Below are 13233 nucleotides of genomic sequence, written 5' to 3' on the forward strand. Positions count from 1 at the left end.
GAAAACCTTGATTCCAAGAGAAACACATAAATAAACTTTCCTTCAGGTTTTCGGTCCCTTCCCCTTGTGTTCTTCCTCTCCTTGCTAACATAGCCGTTTCTGAAAACCAGTCTCAGTTAACAGTCTTTTCAAAGTATACGCACAGGTATCCACCTCTAGTTACAGAATTTCAATGCAAAGAATTTTATATAAAACAAACTTATTAACACAGAAGTATAGAACCGCAGACTAGTTCTACTAAGATTCTTAAAAGCCCAAGACAAAATGAAGAAAGGCATGAAAATCTTATCCAAATTACCTGGATTGTTCTGCTGTGTTACCCACACTAACATGTGCAGTAAAATTCTGGTGAATCCAAATCACAATAGCCTTGACTACCTGCGGCACAGTAAACTGACCAAAGTTCTGTTCGTTAGGATTTCCTTCTAAAACTCAATCTAAAAAGCCAAGATGTGACACAAGTCAGACAAGGCTTTCCTTAACACTACAATGTCCTCCGATGGTTTGCACAGCTGTGAAATTAATCAAAAGATCATTCCAAACACCTAATTCACTTCACCTACCTCAGAGCACATCCTAGTATCTGTGGCCCCAGGAATGTGCTGAAATGTGCTACAGAGTCACAGAAGCCAGACAAGGATGGACAAAGGTTCCCTAACACAGAAACAAAAACCCACAGAGAAGCCCAAACTGGTTAAAGAGCTCAGGAAGAGTAGGAAGAAAGAGTAACTCTGCTATTGCTACATTAAATACCAAACAGCCTAGAAATTTTATCAGGGCAAGGCATCCAAATATATCAACTTACAGGAAAAGACCAAAGTTGCAAAATACAGTAGGAAAAGTTTGGCACACTGTGCTATCGGTAACCTTGTCAGCGATACTTGCTGATTCCTCCCAGCCAGAACAGCGGGAGCAGGCTGCCAGGGTAACTTTGAAACCACAAGAAATGCTGAGATCTTTTCTCAGGTTTGGGTCTTACACCAATGGCTGGAAAATCTGGAACAACCGAGCATCACTATGGGAAAAATGAATAAACAAAAACCCTGCTTTTATCAAAGAATTCTACAGGACCTTTGAAAAGCAAAAGCTCTTTATATGAGGAAGAGAAGTGTTTCACCAGCCGTTTGAGAGTTGTGTTTACTATTAAAAGGAAAAGTTGCCTGAAATACTAAGAACATTTAACTATTAAAAACACAGGCAGATAGTTCCACTGCAAGAAGTATAGGTGTAATATAAACATAAATAGTTGACAACACTGTAAAGAAACCAAAAGCTGGTAGACACTGGAGGGACTAGACCCTTTAAACAAAGGAACCCAAGGGCTTCTGCACTCCCTGGTCGGCTGCTAGTAGGACTCACATAGAAAGTGCAGTCTTCCAGGCTTCGGGGGTCAGAAGGCCGAGTCAGGAGTTGACAGAGTGCTAGAAATCTAGTGGAGATCACAGACAGGAGGGCCCCCACAGAAGGGGGAGTCCCCTGAAACAATATTATTATAAACCCTCTCAAATCCCAGGTGGACTCCTGAACTACAACAGGCTAGTGGAAAACAACAATGGGTGTGTTGGGGGCACCCAAGTCCACCTCCAGGTTTGAGGATTCACTAGAACTCCGAGGCCTCAGCATGCAGTCTCACTCATGGCTATGATTTAACACAGTGAAAGGACACTAAGCAAAATGAACAAAGGGAAAAGCATGTAGGGGAAAGTCCAAGGGAAACCGAGTGCAGGCTTGCAAGGGTCCTCTCCCCGGGGAGTCACACAGGATGCACTTCATTCCTCCAGCAACAAGTTGTCACAACACATGCAAAATGCTGTCTACCAAAGAAGCTCATTAAGGACTTCCTGCCCAAGATTTTTTTGTTAGGGCTGGCCACAGAGGCATCCGCTGCCTAGCATGGGTCAAAATTCCAGATTCTTGGAAGGAAGCAGGTGTTCAGCATAAACCAGACCAATGGACATCACAATCAAATCTAAACAAACCAAGATAAAGGGTAACACCAACTAGCCAGTGAGCAGAGGACAGGAGAAGACATCACAGACAGCACCACAACACTGGGGGCCAGGAGACAAAGGAAACATATTTAAAGCACTGAAGGAAAAACCTGTCAATTCAGAATTCTTTATCTAAAAAAAATACGCTTCAAAAGCAAAGGTAGAGTTCCAATTCTGGGATGGCAGTATAAAATAAGGAGCTCTGTAAACACATTCTTCAACCAAATAAGCAAAGCTGGTAAACTATTACCAAACACCCCCCCAAAAAACATTAAAAAAAAAAAAAAGAAAAAAATCACAAAACCCTAAAGTCTCTGGAAACTGTCCTAAGGCCATAGAGCAAATGAAGGAACGTTTATTCAAGAAAGTCAACTAACACTCGGTAAGAACAGAGAGTTCATGGCATCTGAGCCAAGACCCACTTCTTTCCCCACCTACCCTCCAGTTAGTGTGACAGGAGCTCACTGAGTGTAGCTAAGAATATAGGCTTTCTCTCCCCTCTCTCGGCTACCAAATGTCACTAGGACAGACAGGCTACCAGCATTTCTCCTCTCCCACTTAAAGGAGAAGAGGTAAAAACCTCTTATGAGTATGACTGAGAGGTCAGGGACTCATTTCCTCTAGCTGGCCCCTATTCATAAGGAGGCTTTATCCCAGGGGTAACAGGGCAAAAATATTGGGGACTGTGACCAATTCTGCCCCGAGTCACTCTGGGAGAGGTTTTATGTTGGCAGAGGCAAGCTGAGAAATCAGAGGCTACCACTCTACTCAGCACCCAGACTAGTGGTTCAGAGATTTTGCCCTGGGGGAGAGGTAATCCATAAGAAAAGAGAACTATTTCCCAAAATAAATGACTTTGTTTGAGACAGAGTATGTGTAAGTTTAAACCTAAGGATGTTCTTAAAAATGATAATGAAGGGCAACAAGCTAAACCATAACTCACCCAGTCACCAGGGAAGGCCAGCTAATAAGAGCCCCCCTAGGATACGAGTAACTCTCAGACTGGTCTCAGAAACTACTCCTACCCAAATTTAATTGGGTCAGACTGCTAAGCAATTAATGCACCAGACACTGTAAAACAAAAAAAACCCAAAAAACAAGAGAGTAGCTAACCAGTAATCAGTTGATTCTAACAGGCTAGGTGTAATACCAAATAAAGCTAGCAGCTTAGAGAACCAGGGAAGGAGACAGCCAAAGAGAGCCTATGAAAGCACTGTTATCCCAGGACTTGCTCAAGACTGTGCCCACTGAGGAGTCCATGGAAGTCTTCACAGAGTAGGGATAATGGATTTCACTAAAATAGTCTAGTCAAGTCACAAAACAAACCATCAAGCAAATAACAACAAAAGTAAGTCCCAGAGAGGGGAGAGACGAACCAGTATCTAGAACTGCTGCAATATATAACCTAAAATGTCCAGTTTTCAAAAAATTACAAGTCATGAAAACACACAGGATGATCAAGTGGCCTATACAACACTGGGGGAAAACAGGCAACAGGAACTGCTTGGGAAAAGAGAGCTACCAGGTATAGCAGACAAAGACTTCATATAAGGACACCATACTTAGAGAAGTAAAGTATGAAGACAGTATCACCTTAAAGAATATCATTAACAAGTTAGAAATGCAAAAAGAACCAAACGGAAAAACTTTTTAATTCTGGGTGCTCAACAGATTTGAATTGGAAGAAAAATCAATCAACTTGAAGAAAAGATGGATGGAACCACAGAAATGTGAGACATGCAACTGCACACCAGTATTTGTGCAATGGGGAACACAAGGAGATGAAGAAGCAGAAATGTTTGTAAAAATGGCTGAAAACTTCCCCCAAGTTTAGGATAAATGCAGAGACCCAGAAACACAGGTAATAGTCAAAATACCAATAATCAGGGCAGAGAAAACCTGGAAGCAGCAAGAGGAAAATAACTCCACAGTAGAAGGGAATTCTTGTAAGATTAACAGCTAACTTCTTATCAGACATAATGGAAGAAAAAGGCAGTGGGACAATATTCAAGGTACTAAAAGAAAACCATGTCAGCGAAGAATCTTATATACAGCAATGCTCTTTTTCAAAAATGAAAACAGAAAAGGGTACATACTATGTGATTCTAAATGTCTGACAATCCTGAAAAGGCAGCACTATAGAGACTGTAAAAAGATAAGTGTTTGGGTTAGTGTGGAAAAAGGGATGAACAGGTAGAGCACAGAAAAGTTGTAGGGCAGTGAAACTATTTTCTATGATACTATAATGGTGGATAAATGTCATTAAAGACTTGTCAAAACCCACAGAATGTAAAACACAAAGAGTAAACCCTAATGTAAACTATGGACTTTGTGTGATAGGACTCGTCAGTGCAGGTTCATCAATTGTAACAAATGCACCACTCTGGTCGGGGATGTCCACGATAGTGGGGCAGGCTGTTCCTGCATATAGGGGCAGGAAGTACATGGGAACACTCTGTTCCTTCTGCTCCATTTTGCCGTGAATCTTAAAACTGCTATGAAAAAGAAGTCTACAAACCACCCCCTCTCCCAAAATGAAAACAAAATAAAGATACTCTCAGATAAATAAAAGCAAAATTTGTTGCTTGCAGAGCTGCTTTACAAAACATACCTAAGGAAGTTCTTCAGGCTGTAAACAGATAAACCAGAATTCACACACAAAAACCCAAAGAGGACTAGTAAAGGTAATTATATAATTCTAAAAGTTTAAAATGCATATTTTTCTGCATTCTTCTTACTTAAAAAGCAACTGTATAAAACAACACATATACAGTTGTGCTGCTGGATCTGTAACATATAGAAATATATAACTGTTTCAAGCATATCTAATAAGAGCCAACAAAATACATGACGCTAAAACTGACAAAAGAATAAGCAGAGAAATGACAATTCAACAGTAAGAGTTGGAGACTTCATTTCCACATTCAGTAATGGATAGAGCAAACAGAAGATCAACAAGGTAACAGAAGTCCAGAACACCACCATATACAAGCGAGACCCAGCAGACATCCAGGGAATTCTCTATCCAACAACAGCAGAATATAATTCTTCTTAAGCACACATGGAACATTCCCCAGCATAGACCATATGCCAGCCCATAACATGAGCCTCAATAAATTTGAAGGGACTGAAGTCATACAAAGTCTTATTGCCAATAAAATGGAGTGAAAATGAAAATTAACAGAAAAATCTGAGAAATTCACCACTGTGGGACAAAGAAGAAATCACAAGGGAAATTAGGAAATCCCAAAAGATAAATACAAAAATACAAAATACAGTGATGAAAGGGAAATTTATAGTTGTAAATTGCCTACACTGAAAAAGAAGAAAAATTTCAAATCAATAGCCTAACCATTCACCTTAAGACACTGGAAGAGGGGCCTGGGTGGCTCAGTCAGTTAAGTGATGGACTCTTGATTTCGGCTCAGGTCATGGTCTTGGGGTTCTGGGATTGAGCTTGGTGCCAACTCTGTGCTCAGCATGGTGTCTGTTTGTCCCTCTTCCTCTGTCCTTCCTCCCCCGCTCAAATAAAAAAAATAAAATCTTAAAAAAAAAAAAGACACTGGGAAAAAAGCAAACTAAACCCAAAGCATGCAAAAGGAAGAAAATAATAAGAATTAGAGTAGAAGTTCATGGAACAAAGAACAGAAAAGCAATATTAAAAAAACAAAACAAAACACAACAAAACCAAGTTTCCTTGAAAAGATCAACAAAATTGACCAAACTTTAGTTATATTAATCAAGAAAAGAGAACACTAAAATTACTAAAATCAGGAATGAAAGAGGGAACTACCAACAGTACAGAAATAAACAGAATTATAATACCATGAACAACTGTATGCCAACGATTTGGATAACTTAGATGAAATAAGCAATTCCAGGAAAGACAGAAACTCCTGAAACTGAATCTGAATAGATTTATAACAAATAAAAAGAATGAATTTGTGAAAAAACAAAAAGAAAACAAAAAAACCAAACCAAAACAAAAACTCCCCACAAAGAAAAAGCACAGGAGCAGATTGCTTTTCTGGTGAATTCTACCTGGCCTATCGTGATCATCCAAAGCTGTAAGCAAATCTACCCTAAGGTCTGAAGGGAGACACTATTTTTATCTCCAAGACTGTTTGCTATACCAACATTACCGAAGAGAGTCAAGGACAAATGCACAGTCTCTGTTCCCAAGACATACAGAAATGCAGAGGAAAAAGCATACGGAGATCCCTCGAGAACTGTCCCCCCAACAGTATCCATCCCTTGTATTCACACTGTCTTGGCTTCTGGCAAATTTACCTGAGTATACCACTCCATCAGCTGCTGTGATCAATCTGACCATTAGAGGCTGGGACAAATCCTTTCAATTTGTCTCATACAACATTTAATTAAAGCTACTATCTGCAGGACTCCAGGCATCAGAATGAGCTACCCTGCAGTCCTGTCTTTAGCCATGCCTCCAGTGTCCTGGACCCAGCTGGCTGAACAAATCCCATAAACTCTCAGGATCTATCTCAGAAAGCCAGATGGCTTTCTCCTTAAGTTTCTGAATTGATTTTTCCTCTTGCTCTGGGGCATTAATACAGGTACAACAGGACGCATTAGTAATTGCACAAGCTCTGTCTTGGCCCACAAGGAGGAAATCCAGAGCAGTGCTAGCATCTATACAACCCTGACTAGCGAGCTGAGGCTGACTATCTTCCAGCCAAGGCATTTTTACTGCTCACTTCAGAGAAAGGCAGCGACAAATTTCCTACTGCCCTTTCTATGGTTCTCACAGTAGGGCTAACTGTCTGCAGGCTGTATACACAGTAAGTCAATTATCCCTCCAGCAACCTGCTCTGAGTAATCAAGAGTAGCCTCATTTTGGAGATCTCCACGGTCTTATGAGGGCTCTACGACCTACTACTGGCTGTTTTCCTTAAACATCTCAAGGTCTTCAGTGATCACCCTCAGGGTGTAAGTCACCATGTTTGTGGGAGAGAAACGTGCTAGTTTCCGGATTTCATACAAGCACAGTCCCAATGGTGCACATGTTGGTCCTGGAAAGTGTTGTTTACAGTGACTGGGGTTCCCCCAGTGGCCCTTCTATCATGGGGGCATAGGTTGAAAGTGCCTCCAACATAGCTTTCCAGCTGGTTAAGTTCAAATAACTGTCCTGTCCTTGTTTTTGGAGGGGCAGCCTGAGAACAGTCAGTCCAACTTGTCCAGTTTGTCCAGTCAACCAGCCAGGTGGCAGTCATCTGTGCTCATGGAATGACAGTGATGGCCCTAAGAATGGAGGCGGGCTGACATCTGAAGGTGTTAACAGGTGTTTTGTGGAGGAGGAACTGTTCTACGTGGCTTCCGATATCTTCTCAGTGCGGTTACGAGGAACGCACCAATTCATCATCAGAATATGTTCTGGCCAGGGAAGGCAGATCCAAAAGTTACACTTAAGTCCCTTGCAAAAATTTGGGAGAACCACACCAAGGCTTTTCCATTACTGAGGACGACTCTAGGAGTGGTTCTGAAGGACAAGGATCTTTAATGTCCTTTCCTTTCCGATACCTCCGGAGATAGAAGTGCTCTCTCCCCAGGTGTCAGGACTGGTTCCAATACCACATGTTCCCATTACAGCACCTGCTTGCCAATCACACTTTACCCACACCCAATCCTCTGCAAGGTAGGGCCAGGTGCTGGAGAAGTGAGGGCATTTTTATGCAGCTTACACAGATCCACTGTCTTTCTACGTTGGCCAACGTGTGCCCTGCTGGGAACTCAGTGGCCAGAGGACTAAACTAAGTGATCGTTATCCTAATAATCTAGGCTTCCCCTATCAGTCCGACAAGACAATTCAGGTGACCACAGCAAAATTAAATTCAAATTCCCTAAGTCCCCATTGGCTGGGCTGTCACCCAGAGCAGTCTGCGTTTGCTGTTATGGGAAAAAATATACCCAGGAATGATCAGGATGGAATCCAGAATTTTCAAAATGGGTGTATATAAAATGTCTCACAACTTCTGTCCTAGTCATAACCCAGGAAGCAGCTAAGAGGAAATGATCCCTTCCTGGGGAAAGCTGTATTCAGTGATCCAACTGCTTTGCTATGTGTAGAGGAGGAGGGGATGAGATGAAGGAGGCAGAGTCAGAAACCTTTCTGCACGGGTTTCTGAGGAGGCTACTCCAGGGCTCCGTGATGCCACACGCCATCTGTGGATGGGACCATGGAAGGCCCACCGAATACCTTAACTGAAAGTCTACTACTAAGTGGCATTTGAGATAAAGGTGCAACACTGCCAGGCTGCACATGGTCTGGACAGCTTGGAAACACGGCACAGATTAGTTTCAGGGGTCACTATGGTATGGCCAAAGCTGGCTGGCCAGTCGAGAACAGCAACACCATAACTTGAAAGTGTCATTAGTGGCAAGGCACCCGTTAGCTGTGAGGAAGGCGCAAAGGTCTCCTGTAATCAGCCTGCCAGGGGGCAGGTGGGACAAAGGCCCACGTGATGTGGCTCCCCTCTGTCTGGGAAACTGGGTAAACATTTGGCAGGAATCATATGCTGGACATGCAGCGGTCAAGTGTGTGCCAGAAACACGGACGTCTTTACAAGGAGTCCGGTCGGTGACGGCGGATGTGCGGTCATGTCTGGTACCTGGACGGTGCAGGCTCACCCAGCAGCCGGACGCCAGCCGGTCTCATCGAGGGCGGGCACTTATCAGGGGCGTGGACATGAGGAGCTCAAAACAGTCCATCGTTTTCCAAGCAGCAGACGGAAGGCTAGGCCACACCCCGGAGTCCGTCCAGACCTCACGGCTCACCAAGGGGAGTACCGAGCAGAGCGTGAGTGCTGCCCTGAGGTATGCCTAATGAGCAGAGAGGCCACGTCCCATCTCAAGAGCAGGTGCAGCAGCGGGACCTGATGCATACCACCGGTTTTCAGCTCAACTGAACCATTACTGAACCAGGCCTGGCATCTCAGGGAACTCTGTGAAGCAAGGGTCCCACTGAGCCAGTGGCTCAAGCTTAGGGTGAAGGAGTGGGGGATACAGACTCCTCCCACTTTTTGCATAAAGTTAACATGCCACTGGGACCAGGCATTTAGTTCTTCAACATGGCATTTCCACTTAACAATCAAGGCCTGTTGGGCCCTTCCCGTTGGGTTAGTCACTGATTCCAAATTCACCACCTCAAAATGAGAGTACCGGGCCTGAGAGTCACAAGACCTCCAGGGGACAGGCATTCAATTTCGACAAGAGCCTGGTAGCAAGGTAAGAACAAACTAATAATAGCTAGCTGCTTTTCAAAAGGGGGGTGCCTGCAGCCAAGACAGCTGCAGACCTCTGGACAGCTTCCAACACAACCTGCTAGATTTGGCCTCAAAGGATGCTGATTTGCACGCTGGCCTATATAAAGGGCCAAGGAGAATAATGTCCAAGTGAGGCACACGCTGTCTCCAACAGCCAAAGCCCAATAAAGTGCTGGACTTCCTATTTCATGTGGGGGCTAAGGAGAGAAAAATTACTGTAGAGTTCATACGGGGTCCCAGGCCATAAGTCTGCCCATAGAGTCCTAAAAGCCTTTACATAGCAAGTAGACCTCTCAATTTTGTTGGGGGTGAATGAACCACTCTTGCTGGTGATGAGAACCCAGACAATGCTTTGGAGACCGAGGCTTCTGACATGCCTGCCAGCAGGACACCACCTAGAGGGTGAAAGCTGTGATTTCAGAGGGCAGGATCACTCAGTCTAAATCCTAACCCACCCACTACTGGCAAACTGTGGACGAACTTACATACCCCCAAAGACGGACTACAATCTACACACAGTTCTTTCTGATTGGGAGAATCCTCCTTGAAACTTACAGGACAGGGAAGTCCGAAGTATATAATAACACATCAATTCCTACTATACATTCGGATATATAGCAATAGTACACTGAATTGACCCAATGGGCTCTACCCAGGAGATCACGTTAACTTCTTTCCCCACTGCACAAAGCTTGGCGAAAGCCCGTCAGTTGATTCAGATACCACCTACTCCTGCAAGACTGGGAAGGAGGGTGACTTGGGTGGCCTTACCCAAAAGAGTCACAAATGTTTGAGCTCCTCCCCTTTCCCAAGTTCCCTAGACTACCAGGATGGGTGTGTATGGCCTGCAGTCCCCTTTGGGGACAGGGAAGGCTCAGCCAGACCTCCCTAAAGCAGCTGGGGTCAAAGCAGAGGAGGACAGAGGGTCAGGTGCTGCACCAGTTAATAAGCACATTCACCTTCCATTCAAGTGGCACGGTGGCTGCTCCTGGCTCAACCGCACTTCCAGTGTTTTCAGGCCACTGTAATGAAGCCCTGTGTCAGGTGGCAAGGCCATTACTGTTTTCAGCAGTCTCATCTGGCTGGGGCAATAGAGTCTGCACATTTTAGCTGGTTCAGGCCTGACTTGCTCAGCAGCAACTTCACGGCGTGTGACTAAACTATGGGTATTCGATGCTCCACTGTCCTGACACCTCACATGGTTTTAGCAGAAAGGCCAGGGGAGAATTTTCCAGGCAGTGGGGCTACCAACAACAATTTATCTCAAACTTTTAGGGTTTCTCTTTCTCTAGTGCGTCACCTTCATCAGCACTGGAAATCCAATGTGGGGCAGCAAAAGCCCGACGAGTACTAGTCAATGCATCATCAGTGTTTTCCCACTGGTATTTGTCTGTCTCTGGGAAATCTCTCTGAGAGGGCCAAACCTCCCTCCTGGCAGCCAGGACCCTCTGCAAAAAAAACGGAGCCTTTTATTGTCATGTCCTGATGGACCGGAGGTTGGCATGACACAGTGTTGGAGAAACGGAGTAGCAAGGCTGCCCAGCTGTTTCTGCTTTAACAAGTCCCAACCTCTCATCTCCCAAGGGAACCAGCCAAAGTCCTAACAATCTGCCTGCTTTCTGCCCATTGTGGTTGTGACTTTCCCTCCTTTAGCTGTTTGAGAAGGGCCAGAACCATCTGCCCACCAAACCAATGAGGATGTCCTCCTGCCCAGGGAGGAGGCACCATAACCAGAGCAGTGTTTGGCAGCCGTGTTCAAACATGACCATGTAGTCAGGGGTCAGTTTGCACGCATCTCCCACTTCTTTCTCATTCTCGCACAATTAAAGGAGACGACCATTTATTGCCAGGTTGAGGATTTGGTCAACATGTCAAGCTACTGATCTTCCTGGGTTTTCCTCAAATCTCCTCAGTTGACCCAGGAGGCTTTCATCCTCCCCTTTGAGAAAACCATAGCCTTGTCTGTGTCCTGTCATCATAACCGAAACTGTTAAGAACTGTGACCTGTGATTTCACACTATTTGCAAGCTAACAAATGAGCCTGCCAAGTTTCATAAATGTGGCAGAAGGCAAGAGACTTGGAGTCCTAGATAACAGGACTTTGACTACTCACAGCAACTGGAACAGTCAGAGTACCAGCATCTTATTTTAAGTTCCCCGAGCCCCAGTTCCCTCAGGAGGACACACGAGGGCCATACAATGGATTATGGTACAGGAGAGGACACTGAGCTTAGGAAGCTCAATTTTTTAGGACGGTCAGTGAGTGTGCCTGTCCCAACGCCTGGCAGGAGAAACTACTGCTGTCCTCTACACAGACATCCTTAAATGATGTTCAAGGCAGGGGGTGAGGGAGGTGCAGGAACTGGATGAAGGTCGTCAGAAGGTATAAACTTCCAGTTTTAAGATAAAGAAGTACTGGTGAATTAATGTACCACATGAGTTGTAGTTAACACTGCTGTATGGTCTATCTGACAGTTGCTAAGAGAGTAGATCCTAGAAGTTCTCATCACGAGGAAAAGAATTTTTTTTTTCCTTTTTTGCATCTACATAAGATGATGGTTGTTAACTAAACTTACTGTGGTAATCATTTTGCAAAATATGTAAGTCAGGTCATTATGCTGTGCATTTTAAACTTATACACTGCTGTATGTCAATTCTATCTCAATAAAACTAAAAGAAAAAAATGTTCATGAATTAAATAAATATTGTTAAACAATACATTTTCTCAGATTCAGACAATCCCAATAATAATCCCAGCAAACTTGTGTGTGTAAACTGCCAAAAAGATTTTAACACTCACACGGAAAGGCAACAAACCTGGAAAGAAACCCTAGGAAATCTTGAAAAAGAAAAAGTAGCCGTATGTCATCACTTCAAGACCTACTACCATAAAGCAACAGTACAGTCCTGGATCCAGGGTCTACAGAGAGATCAATGAAACAGGACAGCAAGGGAGCCCGAAGGAGACTCTCACTGATAGATCACGGCCAAGGGACTCGTTATTTACTTTTGGTGAGAAAGGCTTCCAAAGCAATCCATTTGGTTGAGTCCTTTCAGTATTCGGTGCTGGGATACTGGCTATCCATGGGTTAAAAAAAAAAAAAAAAAAGTGAATCACAATCATTATCATGACCTTTATATACAGAAATTGATTCAAGATGTATTATAGGCTTAATTATAAAAGCTACAGGATGTCAACTTTGCAACTTGGGGGAAGGCAATGCTTCCTTAGGTGACAAAAAAGCACTAATATGAAAGAAAGAAAACTGATAAACCAGTCTTCATCAAAACACAATATTGACAAAATGTATAAAACAAGCCATATATTGGGATATACTATCCATTACAGATATCTTCAAGGACTGGTCCCTATGTCTAATAAAGAATTCCTAGCATTCAATAATGGCAATATAGAATTAAGAAGTGGGCAAAAGATCTGGGCACGCATTCCCAAAAGAAGACACGTGAATGGCCAATAAACACATTGAAAAGTGATGAATATCATCGTTCTTGAGGAAAATACGAATTAAAAAATACAATGAGATACTAACACACATCCATTAAAATGGCTAACAAGAAAACACACCAATGATGAGCAACTGAGATACTCACCCATTGTTGGATTTTAAAAAGATACAGCCATTTTGGTAAAAGGTTTGACAGCATTTTATAAAACTAAACAAATACCTACCCTATGATCCAGTAATTCCAATCCTAATTACTTGCTCAAAAGGAATGAAAACATATGTCTACAAAAAGATTTGTACAAAGCTATTTATAGCAGCTCTGTTCATAATGGCCCCAAACCAGAGACAGCCCGAAGTTCCAACAAGGGACTGCACACAGTGTGGTAAGTACAGACAATATCACCTAATAACATAAAGCAATTAACTAGTGATACATGCAAGAACATGGCTGAGCCTCAAAAACATACTGAATGAGAAAATCTTACTCAAAGG

General features: G+C 43.4%; 1 protein-coding gene across 6 annotated transcripts in view; it reads right to left on the minus strand.

Annotated features, from left to right (window-relative positions):
* Window positions 1-13233, minus strand: part of CDYL (chromodomain Y like) — a 173967-nt gene that overhangs the window by 74650 nt on the left and 86084 nt on the right. Inside the window, exon 1 of one of the 6 annotated variants that reach the window (XM_064597247.1) lies at window positions 10575-10595. The exons of the other annotated variants lie outside the window; for them this stretch is intronic. Within the exon in view, the coding sequence (XP_064453317.1) occupies window positions 10575-10580 (6 nt within the window). The 5' untranslated portion in view covers window positions 10581-10595. Of the gene's footprint in view, window positions 1-10574; window positions 10596-13233 lie in introns of those variants that run through there. 6 annotated transcript variants of the gene reach the window in all.

The sequence above is a fragment of the Mirounga angustirostris genome, unplaced genomic scaffold (assembly GCF_029215605.1).
Source record: "Mirounga angustirostris isolate CCGP_5_RB_7025 unplaced genomic scaffold, mMirAng1.0.hap1 SCAF_8, whole genome shotgun sequence".
NCBI lineage: Eukaryota > Metazoa > Chordata > Mammalia > Carnivora > Phocidae > Mirounga > Mirounga angustirostris.